Raw genomic sequence first — 14365 nt, 5'->3', positions numbered from 1 at the left:
CACATATTAATTTCAATAAAGAAAATATGAACCTCTCCAGGAGCTGTCATGAGAGCACAGGTTCAAGAGCCATCAAAAGCCCATGGAAAGCTCCCCCTCCTTTCCTCTGGGAACTTTGGTATGTGAAAAGAAATACGTTCAGAGAGCAACTGTGAAATTAATACCTGTTAAGCCTGGCACACCAACTTCCCCTTTAAGGCCTGGCATTCCTGGTAAGTTTATAGTATCTCCCCGATCACCTATGTCAAACAAAAATGAACACATGATTGGTAAGGCTTTAATTTAAACAGTACTTCCTGTTGTTTCAAAGGAATTGCAACTTCACAGGCAAAATTCTGCAACTATTATCTTTATAGAATAAAAGAGAAGTACATTAAAGACAGCAAAAAAAGTGTCTGGAACAGCTTCCCTCCTTGCCACAGATGGATTTATCCATGGACAGCATCTCTTGCATGAAATTAACAGTATTAACCTTTTTAGAGTCTTCCACACCTACAATATCATTCTGTAAGACTGTAGAGAGACTCTTTGAGATTGAAGACACACTGAGACCCCTCAGAACTTAATGTCAAGTATTTGATGGGTGATGAATACAGAGAGTGCTCAGATAAGAGAACAAACTCACCTATTTCTCCATGTGAGCCAGGAGTACCAAAATGGCCTGAAATTCCTGGAATGCCCTTTTCTCCCTATCATATGATTAAAAAAAGGCATCAATCAGTGAAGATGATGATTTATTCAACCTTCCAAGCAGCTGACTTTGGAAATACTAAAAAAGGGCTATTAAAAGTACTACTTTTGAGTTTCTGTAGTACTTTTTGCAGCAGTCAGTTAATCTAAATCAGTACCAACCAAGGGACAAGTTATGTTTGCAAAGGCTTAACTTTAAGATTGAGGATATCCCATTATGCATATGTAGCAGTGAGTCCTGGTGCTGGTTTTGGCTGGGCTGGAGTTATTTTTTTTTCATAGCCAGTACAGGATTATGTTTTGGATTTATGCTGGAAACACTGTTGATAACACAGGGATGTTTTCATTCCTACTGAACTGCACTTATACCACATCAGGACATTTTTTGCTTGTCACCCCACTCTGCCACTGAGCAGGCTGGGGGTGAGCAAGGATTTGGGAGGGGACGCAGCTGGGACAGCTGACCCAATGGATATCCAACACTATGGCCTCATGCTCAGCATATAATGTAGGGAGGATGATGGACTTGGGGGTAACAAAGCTTGGGGATTGGCTGGGCATCAGCCAGTTGGTGGTGGGCAATAGTTTTCATTTGTATCACTTGTCTTTCTTGGGTTTTATTTATAATTGTTATATTATTATTATTACTACTATTACTACTACTATTATTATTTATTGTTATTGTAGTTTATTTCAATTATAAAACTGTTCTTATCCACAAGTTCTCTCACTTTTACCCTTCCAGGTCTCTTCTCCCCATCCTGCTGGGGAGCAAGTGACTGGGTGGGGCTTAGATTCTGGCTGAGGTTAAACCATAACAGTCCTTCAGTCCTTGGCTAAAAAAAAAAATCCTACTGAAACCTAAAGGCAAAGAGAACCTGAGAAAGGAACATAGTTTTTGTCTCTCTTAAATAAATGATGTCTGTGAGTCTACTGTCAGGCCTTTTCTAAGTGTTTATTTCTTCCAGTGTAACTTATTTTGCAGCCAGAGTGAATTACAATGAATTACCCTCTAGAAGCTAAGATTCTTAGGCTCTTTTACTGTTAGGTGACACTGAGTAACTTTTGGCAGTGATACCATTAAGTCTTGGGACAAAGAGAAAAATAAGCCCAACACTGAGAATAATTTTTACCAGCAGCTGTGGCTACGGGATCAAAGATCTAGAAGGAACCATCTGGGTCCTCACTGGCAAAATGCCGGCATATGAAATTTGGATGTCCCACAATGAGAAAAGAAATTACTCTGCTTAATGAATGTTGGAGGGAGCAAGCAAAAGTATTTGATCTATTCATTCAATGCTTATGGCATTTTTATCTTTGCACTGCTGTTGTTCGGCAAAATTTCAAGGGGTGAATGCCACTTCCTGAGAAGCTGAATGCCAGCACAAGGACACCCTTATTCCCTCATGTGCATGAACTCACTCTGACTCCTGTGGTGCCAGGGAAGCCTCTGATGCCAGGAGAACCAGCAGGACCAGGATACCCTTTCACACCTGTCAGCCCTTTCGCGCCGATGTCTCCTTTCACACCAGCCACGTAGCTGGGATGCCCAGGGGACCCTGGGGTTCCTGTCTTTCCAGGAAGGCCTGGCATTCCCTTGCTACCTGCAGGCAGGGATGAAGAAAAATAAATAACAGAAGACTGACATGCAGGCTTGTGTGCAAGAAGTTTTCCTGCTATTGGCCTTCTTGAAACATGGCACCACAATGTGCTGTACAAGGCAACACACACACACACACACACACACACACACACATATCATCCCTCAAAGCTTTCATTCTGTGAAATGCATCCAGGAGCTCAGTTTCTGCTGTCAGAGACCTTGCTGGGGAGGCTGCAGCCAAGTGGTAAAATGAGCAGGGAATATTTAATATAGTAGCTGAGAAAAAGCACTAAATGATAGTTCTGAATGTGCTTGCCTTATTTTGCTGTGACCACTGACCTTTTAAGCCAAATAATCCCTTTGTGCCCCTTTCTCCAGCATCTCCTTTTTCACCTTTAACTTCCATCATCATGCTGGGCATGAGCTTTGGAGGTTCTCCTGGGGGACCTTGATCCCCACGGTCACCTAAAGGGTAAAAAGCCCAACCACATTACAAAGTGCTAGTCAGCAGCATGGTCAGGAAAAGTGAACAGAAGAGTGAATTAGGAAAAAGGAATGACCTTGCACAAGCTACAGCAAATCCACTTGCATGAAAAAGTAACCTGTGTCAATACAACACGGCAGTGGAAGAGTCACGCTTAGGAAAACATGAAAACCGAGTTAAACTTTTGTACATACAACCCTGGGAGTTGGACCCAGACTCTTCTGTGACAGATAATCTATCTCTCAGCAGATCAGTTAGGAATCATATAAAAAAAGCCCCAAAATCATGATTTATAAAAAACCCTGAAAAACTCATTGGAGAAAGCACAGGAAAGTAGTTTAGTACTAGTGCAAAGGAAATTCTCAATCAAAAAGCCTTGGGCAAAATAATGTGTTTGGATTTGTTACCAGTTATAGTGTTCATTTTCTTGACTTTATGGTTACTGGTGATATCAGTAAATAATGTCCAGAAGAAGGGACCCATATAGACTCTGAGTGTCTTTAGTTCTTTGTGGGGTGCAGAGACAGGCCAGTAACCCAGACTTTCTCCTATGACTATGTAATGTCTCATATTTCTTTGCTAAGAAGTGTATTTGCACTTCTCTTCATAGGGTCTGTTTTCACACATGTCTTTTGCTGAGACTGTTGCTGGGATCACTGTTCTGCAACCTTTGAATTGCAGACACTTTTAAAAAATACCAGTCTCAGGGTCCCTAGAAAGAACATTTTGGTCTTGTGGCAAAACATTTATTTAAAGGTAATTGTGTATAATCAAAAGAGACCGAGTTACAGTTTTCATTTCACCAACAATAATGCCAGCTGAACATTTATGACTTTGAAGTTTTTAATAATGTTTGTGACTTTTAACTACTTAATTTTAGCTACTTAATTGTCTGTTTTTCTGAATATTTAACTGTCTTTAGAGTGCAGCTGGAGAAAAATCTAAATATTCTTCCCCAGACATCCTACACTTCCTGGGAAAATGCTCTCTTGACTTCTGCTCATGTCCAGGGGTGCCACAATCTGAGTACAGATGAGTAGCAAGATGTTTGTCTCCAGCCTTAAGTGTGTAAAGAACTAACCTTTCCCTGAGTCTAAAATCCAGGTCTCTAGATCAGAGGCCCATGTGTGAAATAGGTGGAGGAATGTCTGAGCTAAATTTAACATGTGAAAAATGTGTCTTCTTTGTTCTTATGTCCTTGCAAAATAGTTCTGCAGATGTGAAGAGCAAACACACTAGTACCACCCATAAGCAAATACCTTTGAAGCCACGTGCACCCTGTGAGCCTTTATCTCCCCGTGCCCCAAGTGGGCCAAATTCTCCCTTGATTCCCTTGATGCCTGGTCTTCCTTTTAGGCCTGTCATGCCTTTGAAACCATCAATGCCGGGTGAACCTCTCAAGCCTTTAAGAAAGAAGGAGAAGAGAACTGTTACTTCACTCAGATTTCTGCAAACTAAGTAAACATGAACCAGCAACACATGACTAAAATGGTTTGAAAACTTCAGTGCAGCAGTACCTATTTTTTGGGTGCCTTGATGCCTACAGCAATCTGTGCCTCTGGAGCAAGCACCCAAGCTCTCTAAGAGGTAGCAGAGCTCCTGAGGCGGTGTGCTCTCAGGAGTACATGAGCCTGCCTCAACTGGCCAAGAAGAGGTGCTGTGGAGATGACCAGAACTCACTGCATTCTTCTGAGAGATCAGTACAACCCCTCTCCTAGAGATGGGCTTGAGATATGCACCTAGTTCCACATAAGGTTTGTAGTCAGCCTGGGTCACATGTAGAGATACAAATCATGGGTCTAGGACTGGCTGGTCCTTTCTCACCAAAAATTCCCCTACTTCTCTTTTCTAAACAAGAGAATGCTGTGTTACATGGATAATGCTAACAAACAGATCTTAATTTCTCTCAAATGAGAGCTGATCAGTACTCCAGAGCTAGTCTTGTTCTGTCTTTCCAAATGATGGAATTGCAACATGCATTTTTAAGCATGCTTTGTGCTCAGCTTGGCTTCACATGGAGTCGAACCCTGTTGAAACTCCCTGCGTGGTGTAGGCAATGTGCATTACACATATGTGTTTTCTTGTGGCTGGTAGGTGAGAATCTCCCCTTCTCAATGTAACATTAGTGTCCTAAAGTCACCACTGAGGTCTTGTGTCTGGCATTGCTCAGTTCACAGCTCCCAGCTTTAAAAAACCTTGAAACCCATGTTTGGGGAAGCATCTCTTAAATTTCACTAAGGACCAACGGGACTAGGACAAGGGTAAGACTTTTAGAGATAAAACAGTAAATACTGTGTAATTTTTAAAATGAGAAATAAAACAGCCATTGCTCTTCTAAATAGGGCTGCATATCACAAGCTAGCACTGTGCTAAGCTCAACATAGGAGAAAACGGGCAGTGATTTTGGAATATATCAGGCACATGACCCTAATTCTACTGTTTTAAATAGAGAGACCAGCAGAGAATATGTCTGGTTCATGTCTGCACAGAAAAGCTTTAATCAAATACTGCTTTCAAAGTAGCAGTCCAGAGCTCACCTTTATCTCCTGGAAAGCCATCCATTCCACTTATGCCAGGTGGACCAGTCACACCACGTATACCTGGCAGTCCCGTGTGACCCATGTCACCTTTGTCACCAGACAGACCCTTCAGGCCGACGGGGCCAGGAAAACCTTGCTCACCATCTTCTCCCCTAGCACCAGGTGGACCTGTCATGTAAACGTGAGAACAGGGACGGTAAAAAAGGTTTGGACATAGATGATGATTTCATACAAGGTAGCTCAAGATGGAGAAAACTGCTGTCCTACCAACTTCATATTGAAGGGGGAAATTAGGATTTTTTCATCAAAGAATTGCAGAAATTACTGTAAAGACAAAGTAGCTCGTCAACACGAACCAGCCTCGCTATCAGTATGGTTCCACACCCACTTGCAACAGGACCTTCCCCTCCCCTTTAATTTAAGAATTAAGCCCCTTTTTCCTTAGGCCTACACTCATTTGGGGGCTTCCTTTTTTCAGTCTGCCAGCAGCCAGCTCTGAGCTGACTTGGTAGGTGGCTACAGCAAGAAAAGCAACAGCTCTGCCTGTGAAGATCATCCCCAAACTTGACTGTCTGCTGTGGAAACCTTACAGTTGCCCTGCCACAGAGGAATGTGGCAAGAGGAATGACAGGGCTGCGTTACTTCCTCACCGAGAGGTCCTTGGGAGCCAGGGCCACCATCTGGCCCACGGTTTCCTGGTGGACCTGGGAATCCATGTGCTCCTGGTGTTCCTGGTAATCCCATCAAACCAGGGAGACCTTGTGGCCCTGGATCTCCTTTGGGTCCTGGCAAACCTGGGCTACCATCCGCTCCTAAAAGACCAAAATTATGCATTAGAGAGCATCATATGTAGAGAACATGTTTATATATTTCTTCTGTGTACACCCTAGGCTTCCAGGGTGTGTTTTTCCTTTGAAAACTCAGTGAGAACAGAAAAAACAAATTAAAGGACTGGTCTTTAGATTTAAAATAATTGATGTTACCAGCAATTATCTCAATATTTGCATCAGATAGGTTGATTGACTCTTTCAAATGAATGGTAACAATCTGGCACCATGTGGATATACATGCATGTCTCTTTCAGTTTTAATCCAAATCTTTCTATTTTAATCCCAATAATTCTGATAATCCTGATCTCCCTGTCACATATATCTTAGTAAGAACTGAATCAAGCAGCTGACTGAACCACTGAAATAATGTTATGCATCTTTTCTAAAATTTTATATGCAGGAAAAGTAACATTTAAGACAGATGGTGGGATGTGTGTTATTGTTTAGAAATTTTCATATAAGGTTGTTACAAGGCATTTCTGTAAGACTGATACAAATTCCTAAGCAAAAAGGCTCTAATTTTGACTTCATGCACAGGTTGAAATATTATGACTCTACCATAAACAAGTAAAGAGGGTTTTAAATTTTAAAAGATAATGCCTGTTTTTCATTCAGCTTGGAGAATACAAACAGTACATGGCATTTAAAACCCAGGTCAAGTAGATCTCCTTCTCTTTCTTCAGGTTTTACATCACTGTAGGTCCATTGGCTTGACTGTAGTTAAATGAGCTTTATAACTGCAGTCACTTAAAGTGGGTTTTCTCAACAACAGCACACAGGCTTTTGTTTGCTATTCTGAGTGAAGTGGCAAAGGTGGTATAAAAGAATCCTTAGTAATTTAATGTAAAATTAAACAAAATCATACTTGTAGAAAAATTCACATGGAGCCATTCTGTCAGAACAGTAAAATAAATCAAGAACAGACAAACTAGTAATGCTTTTTATTTTCACTGTATTTTTAACTACTGAAAACTTTGTTCTACAAAAATGCTTACAAAGAAGGTGTAAAGTCACACCATATTTTTTGTTTTCAAACAAAATTTGATTTCATCCCCTTTTCAGAGGTTTTAGTGACATTTTCTGCCTTTTCTCAAACTTTTAAGAGCCACAGAGTTTCTTTCATCCTTTTCCTTCACTCTGGGGCTCTACTTCAAGTGAAACCAGCTCTCCTCACTTCAAATCACTCTGAGATGATGCTCTTCTTTATTTAATTTCATAAAAAATCATGAGAATGATATCTAAAACTAGTTCCTGTGATAAACCTTGCTTCGAGGTAGTCATACAATTACTACTCCTTTCTCAGTTCCACACAGGAGAAGGGGGTAATCAGAAGTCCTAAATTTAATTATGGGTCCAAATGCAATTGAAACTGTGTGGCAGGGTATGATAAATTCCCACACATGCTTTCAAAAGCCCTTCACAGAGTTCAGAGAATGAAAAAATCAGATTTTGTTGAGAAACTCTATTTTCTGCAGGGATTTTAGGGTGCTTTTTATGGTCTGTGAAATAACAAACTAAAATGAACACCCTGAAGTTACGAATAAGTATATAATATTAACATTTTCTTATTTGTGAGTGCCCAAAGCCTGACAAGGTAAAATAGCTTATTAGCAGTTACCTAACTCTATGTCCTCTTAGCTAAAATTTACAAATTCAGCACTACTGCAATGTGCTGATCAGCAAAGCCATCAGCAATACCCAGACATTTCTGGTGTGGAAAAAATCTCAGTATTATTGCTGTATGTAAGTGAAAAGTCAGGATAACAGCGACACCACCATCCCCTTAAACCCATTGAAGAAAACTAGCAGTACATCTGAAAGCGACAAAGATGAGCAAAGTCTGGTTCTCTGCTATCCTCCTGTAGCTGATTTCATGTAGAGCAGTGTGAAGGACAGCTGAACATAAGCAGTGGATCTCCAGAAAGTGTTCAGAGGAGCCAGGCATGTTGGCAACAGCTGACACAGAAGTGGAAAGAATGGGAGATCATCAGGCACAGGGAATTGATCGCGAAGTCATCAGTACCTCTGACACACCCTAACATGGTCTCTTCCTACTCTCACATCCCTACAATTTGGCTGCATTTGTATCACACTCTTAGGCAAAACGTTCTTTATTAGAAGAAGCTGTTACCTCTAGTTCCTGGTACTCCTTGATCTCCTGGTGCACCTTTCAGCCCTGGGAAGCCAGGGAAGCCGACATCCCCTCGGGACCCTGCTGGTGCTCCAAACACGTCACCAGGAAGGCCCTTCGGTCCTGGTGCTCCTGGAGCTCCAGATTTCCCTGTAAGGCCTGGGTGTCCCTGCAGTCCAGGCAGCCCATTTGGGCCTCTGTCTCCCCTGGGTCCAGTAAAACCTATAAATAAAACAGGGTCCATGCATCACAGAGTTCACTACAAATGTTGGAGTTCAAATCCTAGATATACCAACATGATGTCCTCATCACCACAAGTGACAAGGTAAAGGCTTCTTGTGGACTGGAAAACTGGAGCTGGACTGAAAGTTAAGCCCAAGCATTGGTGAAAGCACGGAAAACTGCAGGGGATTGCTCCCTGTGGCCTGGGAGCCATATGGGAGCCCTAATTTAGCAATCAGAGCACTCTGTGGAGCTTATCAGGGGAGATAGAGGTTCGTGGTCCTGCCCCATGCTGCACAGAGCCATGTTGTGCGATCAGGATGCACCAGGACATGCACCAGCTCTTCTTTTGCTTTCTCTGTTGCTACTATAGAGGTTGTAGATGAGTCCAGAGAATGCTGTCAGGCCATGTGCTGCTGGAGGGCAAAGCACCACCTGGCACTGGATTTGGGAAACTTTGCAGCACTTCAGAATCTGTGAGGATTTAGGACTTTGATAAATCAGATTTCTCAAAAAATTTTCCAGAAAGTTCATAAATTAAGTCGCATCAATGGCTTCTGTAATGGGGTACAGACAAAAAAAACCCAAACAACTCATTACCCATTTCTCTGACCAAATAAACTTGGGTCAGCCACAGGGAAGTGGTAGCTTCTGGAGGTGATTCCTGTAATTCTTGCTGGACTGATTGATGATTTGTGAACATACACACCCACTGCAGCTTACATGTGCATGCCACTGAATGAGTCACGTGTGCAGTGGCACACACACAGGCTCATTTATACTAATGTTGAAAAGAATTAAACGGAAGTACTAATATTATTATTTTCTTCATTTCTTCATCATCATTATGAGTAAAATGCACTTGGAATCTAAAACATCTTATTGAATTTTTTTATAAGAATTTCATTAATTTTTACAATCACATTTATAATTTTGAACAATAAAGCAGATTGTAAAAGGTTGGCATCTATGAAATTTTTCATCATTATGAAAGTTGCAAGAAATACATCTGGATTTGAAAAGTAATATTTTTGTCTAATGGCTTACTGGTTCAATGTAGAAGGGAAGATAATTGAAAATGTACCTAGAATCAAGTATATGTGTTTATGTGACTTCAGTAAAAAGGTCAAAAGTATATAAAGAATGACTAATTATTTCAAGATACCTGGAGGACCTGGGAATCCTTCCCGACCTGGATCACCTCGTGTACCATTTAGCCCTGGGAAACCCATTGGACCTGGATCACCTGGGAATCCTCTTGCACCTTTTGCACCTAAATTATATAAAAGAAAGTACAAAAGTGTGATCTGAACAAACAAAACAGAAATGTGTATACCATGTAAAAAAAGGTAGTAGTAAGTATTATCATGATCTGTTTCTGGATGCAAAGATGAAGCCTTTAAGAAATAATTAATAGGGCTGTACAGTAGCTCTTTAGAAGTATTCAAGATCCCAAAACACAGACCAAAAATCTAGCTTAACTGCTTTTACAAACATGGATTAACCTGACTTAAAGACTAATGATAGGGTAACGATAATTAGTTTCACAGACTTTTGGAGCTTTTCAGTATTTTGTAAATTAAGGCTTTTAGATTAAGGTCAAAAGGCAATGTCAAAAAAGAATGTTCACAGAAACGGGCACAGATGAGATGCTGTAGGAGGAGAAAAATTTTCCCTTCCCTGCTAAACTGATCACAGAACAAGAGCAGACTAGCTTAGATAACCAAGAAGCAGAAATGTAAGGCTAAAGGTTAGATCTAATAATCCCTCAAAATGAATACAAATTAGCTAGCCTACTTACTATATTTGTAACATTACAGGTCTAGAGATTTCCTAGTAAAAGAAAGGATGTGCCCTGAAAAAAAAAAAAGGGATGTGCCAGTTCTTCAGGCACTGACCTCTTGTTCATACTGATTTTTCTCCTGACAGCTAAAATGATACCTCTTTTCCTTGTGATGCAGTATTTGACATTTCAGTAAGGACAAATATTACTGTTTTTTAACATCTCAAAAGCTGCAAGCATTTTGTAGGATTCCTTTTGTTATGTTTCAAAAATTATATGTTTTTTTCCATGCAATAGTTTTATTACATGAGTCTCGTTAATCCACTGTACTACAAGATCAAGATTTTGGTAAAGTTCTTTGAAAATAATTCCTGGAGAATGCTTTGTTCCACTACGCTCCCCAGCACTTTGAACTTTATAAGTTCCCAGCTCAGGCTTGAAGTTCAACAACATGCTTTAACATTTAAGATGTTGTTGCTTAGCATCACCATGAATTACAACTCATTTATTCATTACTGAAAGCAAGTTTCTCTCCATCCCTAACTATGACAAACCAAGGGAAATATCACTTGGATTTTGATACTTTCTTCCACTTTAGTTTTCCGAAATTTATATTATTTAACTATGATTATTTGTAGATTTAACTATCATTTGTGAAGCGGAGTTGGAAACATTTTAAAAAAAATGAGAAATAAGGTGCACATGCAGATGCAGTCAGTGCAGTGTGCACAATATTTCACTGTGCTGTACAGGACTCTTCAGTGCTGTACAGGACTATTTTTTCTCTCCCTTATATGAAAAATAACTTATCAGAAAGAAATCAAAAGGAAAATCTTAGGCTTTGAGGTCTCAATGAAAACTCCCATGTGGCTCTTACCCAAATGACATCTTGGTCTTGTTTCCCATCTGCAATAACTGGCTTTCATTAATTCTGTTCAGTATTGGACTAATTAATAAGTCATGTGAGAGTAAGGAGGGAGAATACATCCACTGCTTACCACATATTTCAGTAAGTCAATACATGATGTTAGCTGGTGATAACATGTTGTGCCAAACAGCAGCATGAAAAAAGTTTTTATTTTGGCAATGTAATGTTTGGTTTGCAAATATTTTAGTTGTTTGAGACAGAAAACAGCTAAAAAATTTTATTCAACAGCAATCGTGTAGACTTTGAGACTCCTGAATAGCCAAGATGTTTGTGTGTGTTGCCAGGAATTTCAAAGGAACACAAGGACATGAGGGTGGCAGGCTATAAAGACAACTCCTTGCTTGATACACCATATGCCAGTAGCACCTAGGACACCGAGAGACTTGACTGCCTGCAGAGGAGCCCCTTGCTGGCTGGACAGAAGGTGGGAAATCTCGTGGACAAACCACATCACTCTAAGCAGACAATGAAAATGGTGTAAAGGAGGTGCTGGTGCTCTTGTGTTGGTCTGACGAATGTGGGTTGGAATGATGCTCCAGACAACTCAATTGACACAACTATGGCCAAAAGAAGCTGTGAAAATGTGTTCTTTTCGTCCGAGGCTTCTGGTTCCAGAACTGTCTCTGGAACTGATTGAAAGGCAGCTACGAACAGAGTTCTGCACTGGGCTCTGCAAGGGGCCCTTCCCACGTTTTGAAGAGAGGATGAAAAACAAGTCTTAAAAAAACAAGTCTTAAAATTACTAAAGCATGTAAGCTAACAAAGGCAGAGAAAGATCTGTTAAAGAGCTAACCAAGAATGCAAAATGTGAAACACATGAAACAGCATCACTTGTGTTACAGCAGTCTTACAGCTGGGAGTTAAATCTGACTGTACTCAATGAAAAAAACTTTCAAGCTCATATGAATGAAAGAATAAACAAATCATATTCAGACAAAAAACTACAAATACTGCAAAGAAAACAAGAAGCCGTGATCCCAGCAACAAACTTAGGCACTAGGACTAGGGAAACACAGGTAATCTTTCAACAGAGATAAAATTTTTCCTTTTAAGATGAATTAATCTATGATAAATCAATTAATCAATCTACGTATGTCATAATAAACCTTGCACTGAAAAAAAAAAATAAAGAGCTTGACCTTAAAATTTATACCCCAGATCTCTAGACTTGGCTAAAGCACAGGGGCACAGAAACAGATGATCAAGAATTTTACATTTCCCAAAATCTGAAGGACCCAGCTATGTTTTTTGTCAGTGTCTTTACAGCTGGTGATGAGAAGGATTTATTGAAAAACAGTTTTATTACTTAGGCTGGGAGTACTTAAGTTTATAGGAACTATCAGTGCTGGTCAGACATTCCCTCTTCAAGGTCAGTCATTATGACCACCCACCACACCCTGCCCATGGGTTTCAATTCCATCTCACACAGTCCCTCAGGCTCTGTCCTCACCTCCTCTTCCTCTTGGAAGGAGGTGTGTCACTGCTGAGTCAGGAACAGGGGTGAGGTGACATATAGACTCTAGGTCTCTTCAGAAGGCTAATCTGAGTTTGTTAGAAACCCATTCTTTTATACACTGTTCCAATACAGGTGGACCTGACTGGTCATTTAACCAACACCCCGTCACACCATCGGCTAATTAAGAAGACACTCTTTGGTAAACATCTTATGAGAAAACAACTGTTCAAAACACCAGCTGCAAGATTGTTTTAATTCTTTCTCTCAGCCTTCTCAAAACTCCCCAGAACAATTCCTGGGAAAGTTTATCTGGCTTTCTCTCTCTGACTAAACTGTCCACAGGTCCCCCATTTTGTTTGCTAAAGCTCATTTATAATTGATATGGCAAGATACCCTTCAAATGCAGTGTATATGGGAAACCCAATATGGGTAAAGGCTAAGCATTACCTGTGGCTCCTGGCACTCCTGGCTTTCCTTGGGATCCCTTTGGTGGCCTTACACAGCCTGCACCTGCAAACAAAAACTTGAGTTAGTCACACTAAACGTGCTCCTACACTGTCTCTCCATGTCTCTGGGCCTGCAGTTAAGACAATTTCATTAAAACAGGTGAAGAAAATGAACAAGAAAAGTCCTAATTTGAAAAGATATTTTATTCTTCATTGAAAAAAAAAATTGTCTGTGTGTGGCATTTTCAGGGGAGCACTCAAGCTGATCTCCACCCCAAGAGCTGCTCTTCTGCCTATTTTACAAGAGTTATGGAGGCAGGTCCAGTTGGACCAGCATGGAAGGGCAGTCCAGCCGACTGTATTTTTCAGAATAAGAGAAATGTTTTGTTTCCCTATGGGTGGTTTATACCCATGAAGCAATCAAGTTAATTTTTGTAAAAATCAAAGGGTTTTTTCTTATATGTCACATTGCACTGAAAATCTTCACTCAAAGTTCTTCTAAAAAAGTTGCTGAATTTTTCTTGGGCACCTAATTTCTGGTACTGTTTTTATAGATTGCACAGTAATCATACAATAAACACTCAGGAGTGATGAAATAAAGAATCTCTGAACTGTAGAGTCAAAAGTGCAATAATTTTAGAAAATGTTAAATTTGATTAATTTAGTTTAGAGCTACATAGAGTATATGCATAATTATTTGTGACCTGAAGTTAAAATAGTTTACAACCAAGACCATCCAAAGCAGTCATCAGAAGAAAGCATCAACCCATAAAAGCAGCATAATACTAAAAAGATATTCAATCCATTTGTATGTACAGTACCTGACCATATTGGTTCAGTTGCATCACCTCTAGGAAAGTCTTCAATGACCTGCCCACAGTCTGTGAGCAAAGAATTAGAAAACACAGTTATTATCTAAAAGAGAAAAATGCAAAAAGACAAAAATGTTCTCAATTCTAACAAAAATGCCTATGAAATCAGCAAATACTGTATTCTCTTATCTATTATGCATACATACCACACAAATTATTTGCTGTAACATACTGAACATTATCCACACATTGATTAGATCCAGGTCTAAAACCTATCCTGTCCATGTTAGGAGGCTGTCCCATGCACTGTGTAAGGTTGACATGTGCTTCTTTAGCTTGAATATTCTGCCAGTCTTCTCAAAGTGGAGGAATAAATCTCTGAGCTTGAGCTCTTCTGAATGCAGCCCTGGCATTGCTAAACTTGGAAGGGACTTGAAAAG

General features: G+C 40.1%; 1 protein-coding gene across 3 annotated transcripts in view; it reads right to left on the bottom strand.

The window, feature by feature from the left end:
• Positions 1-14365, bottom strand: part of COL4A2 (collagen type IV alpha 2 chain) — a 141992-nt gene that overhangs the window by 14202 nt on the left and 113425 nt on the right. For all 3 annotated transcript variants that reach the window (XM_041418017.1, XM_041418015.1, XM_041418016.1), the window contains exons 26-36: positions 13935-13994; positions 13115-13177; positions 9666-9773; positions 8279-8500; positions 5968-6129; positions 5315-5485; positions 4037-4180; positions 2633-2758; positions 2113-2294; positions 626-689; positions 165-239 (exon numbers count right to left, since the gene is read on the bottom strand). In XM_041418017.1, the coding sequence (XP_041273951.1) occupies positions 165-239; positions 626-689; positions 2113-2294; positions 2633-2758; positions 4037-4180; positions 5315-5485; positions 5968-6129; positions 8279-8500; positions 9666-9773; positions 13115-13177; positions 13935-13994 (1377 nt within the window). The remainder of the gene's footprint in view (positions 1-164; positions 240-625; positions 690-2112; positions 2295-2632; positions 2759-4036; positions 4181-5314; positions 5486-5967; positions 6130-8278; positions 8501-9665; positions 9774-13114; positions 13178-13934; positions 13995-14365) is intronic.

The sequence above is a fragment of the Onychostruthus taczanowskii genome, unplaced genomic scaffold (assembly GCF_017590055.1).
Source record: "Onychostruthus taczanowskii isolate IOZ18803 unplaced genomic scaffold, ASM1759005v1 scaffold58, whole genome shotgun sequence".
Classification (NCBI taxonomy): Eukaryota; Metazoa; Chordata; class Aves; order Passeriformes; family Passeridae; genus Onychostruthus; species Onychostruthus taczanowskii.
This window is presented reverse-complemented; position numbering and strand designations above follow the sequence as displayed.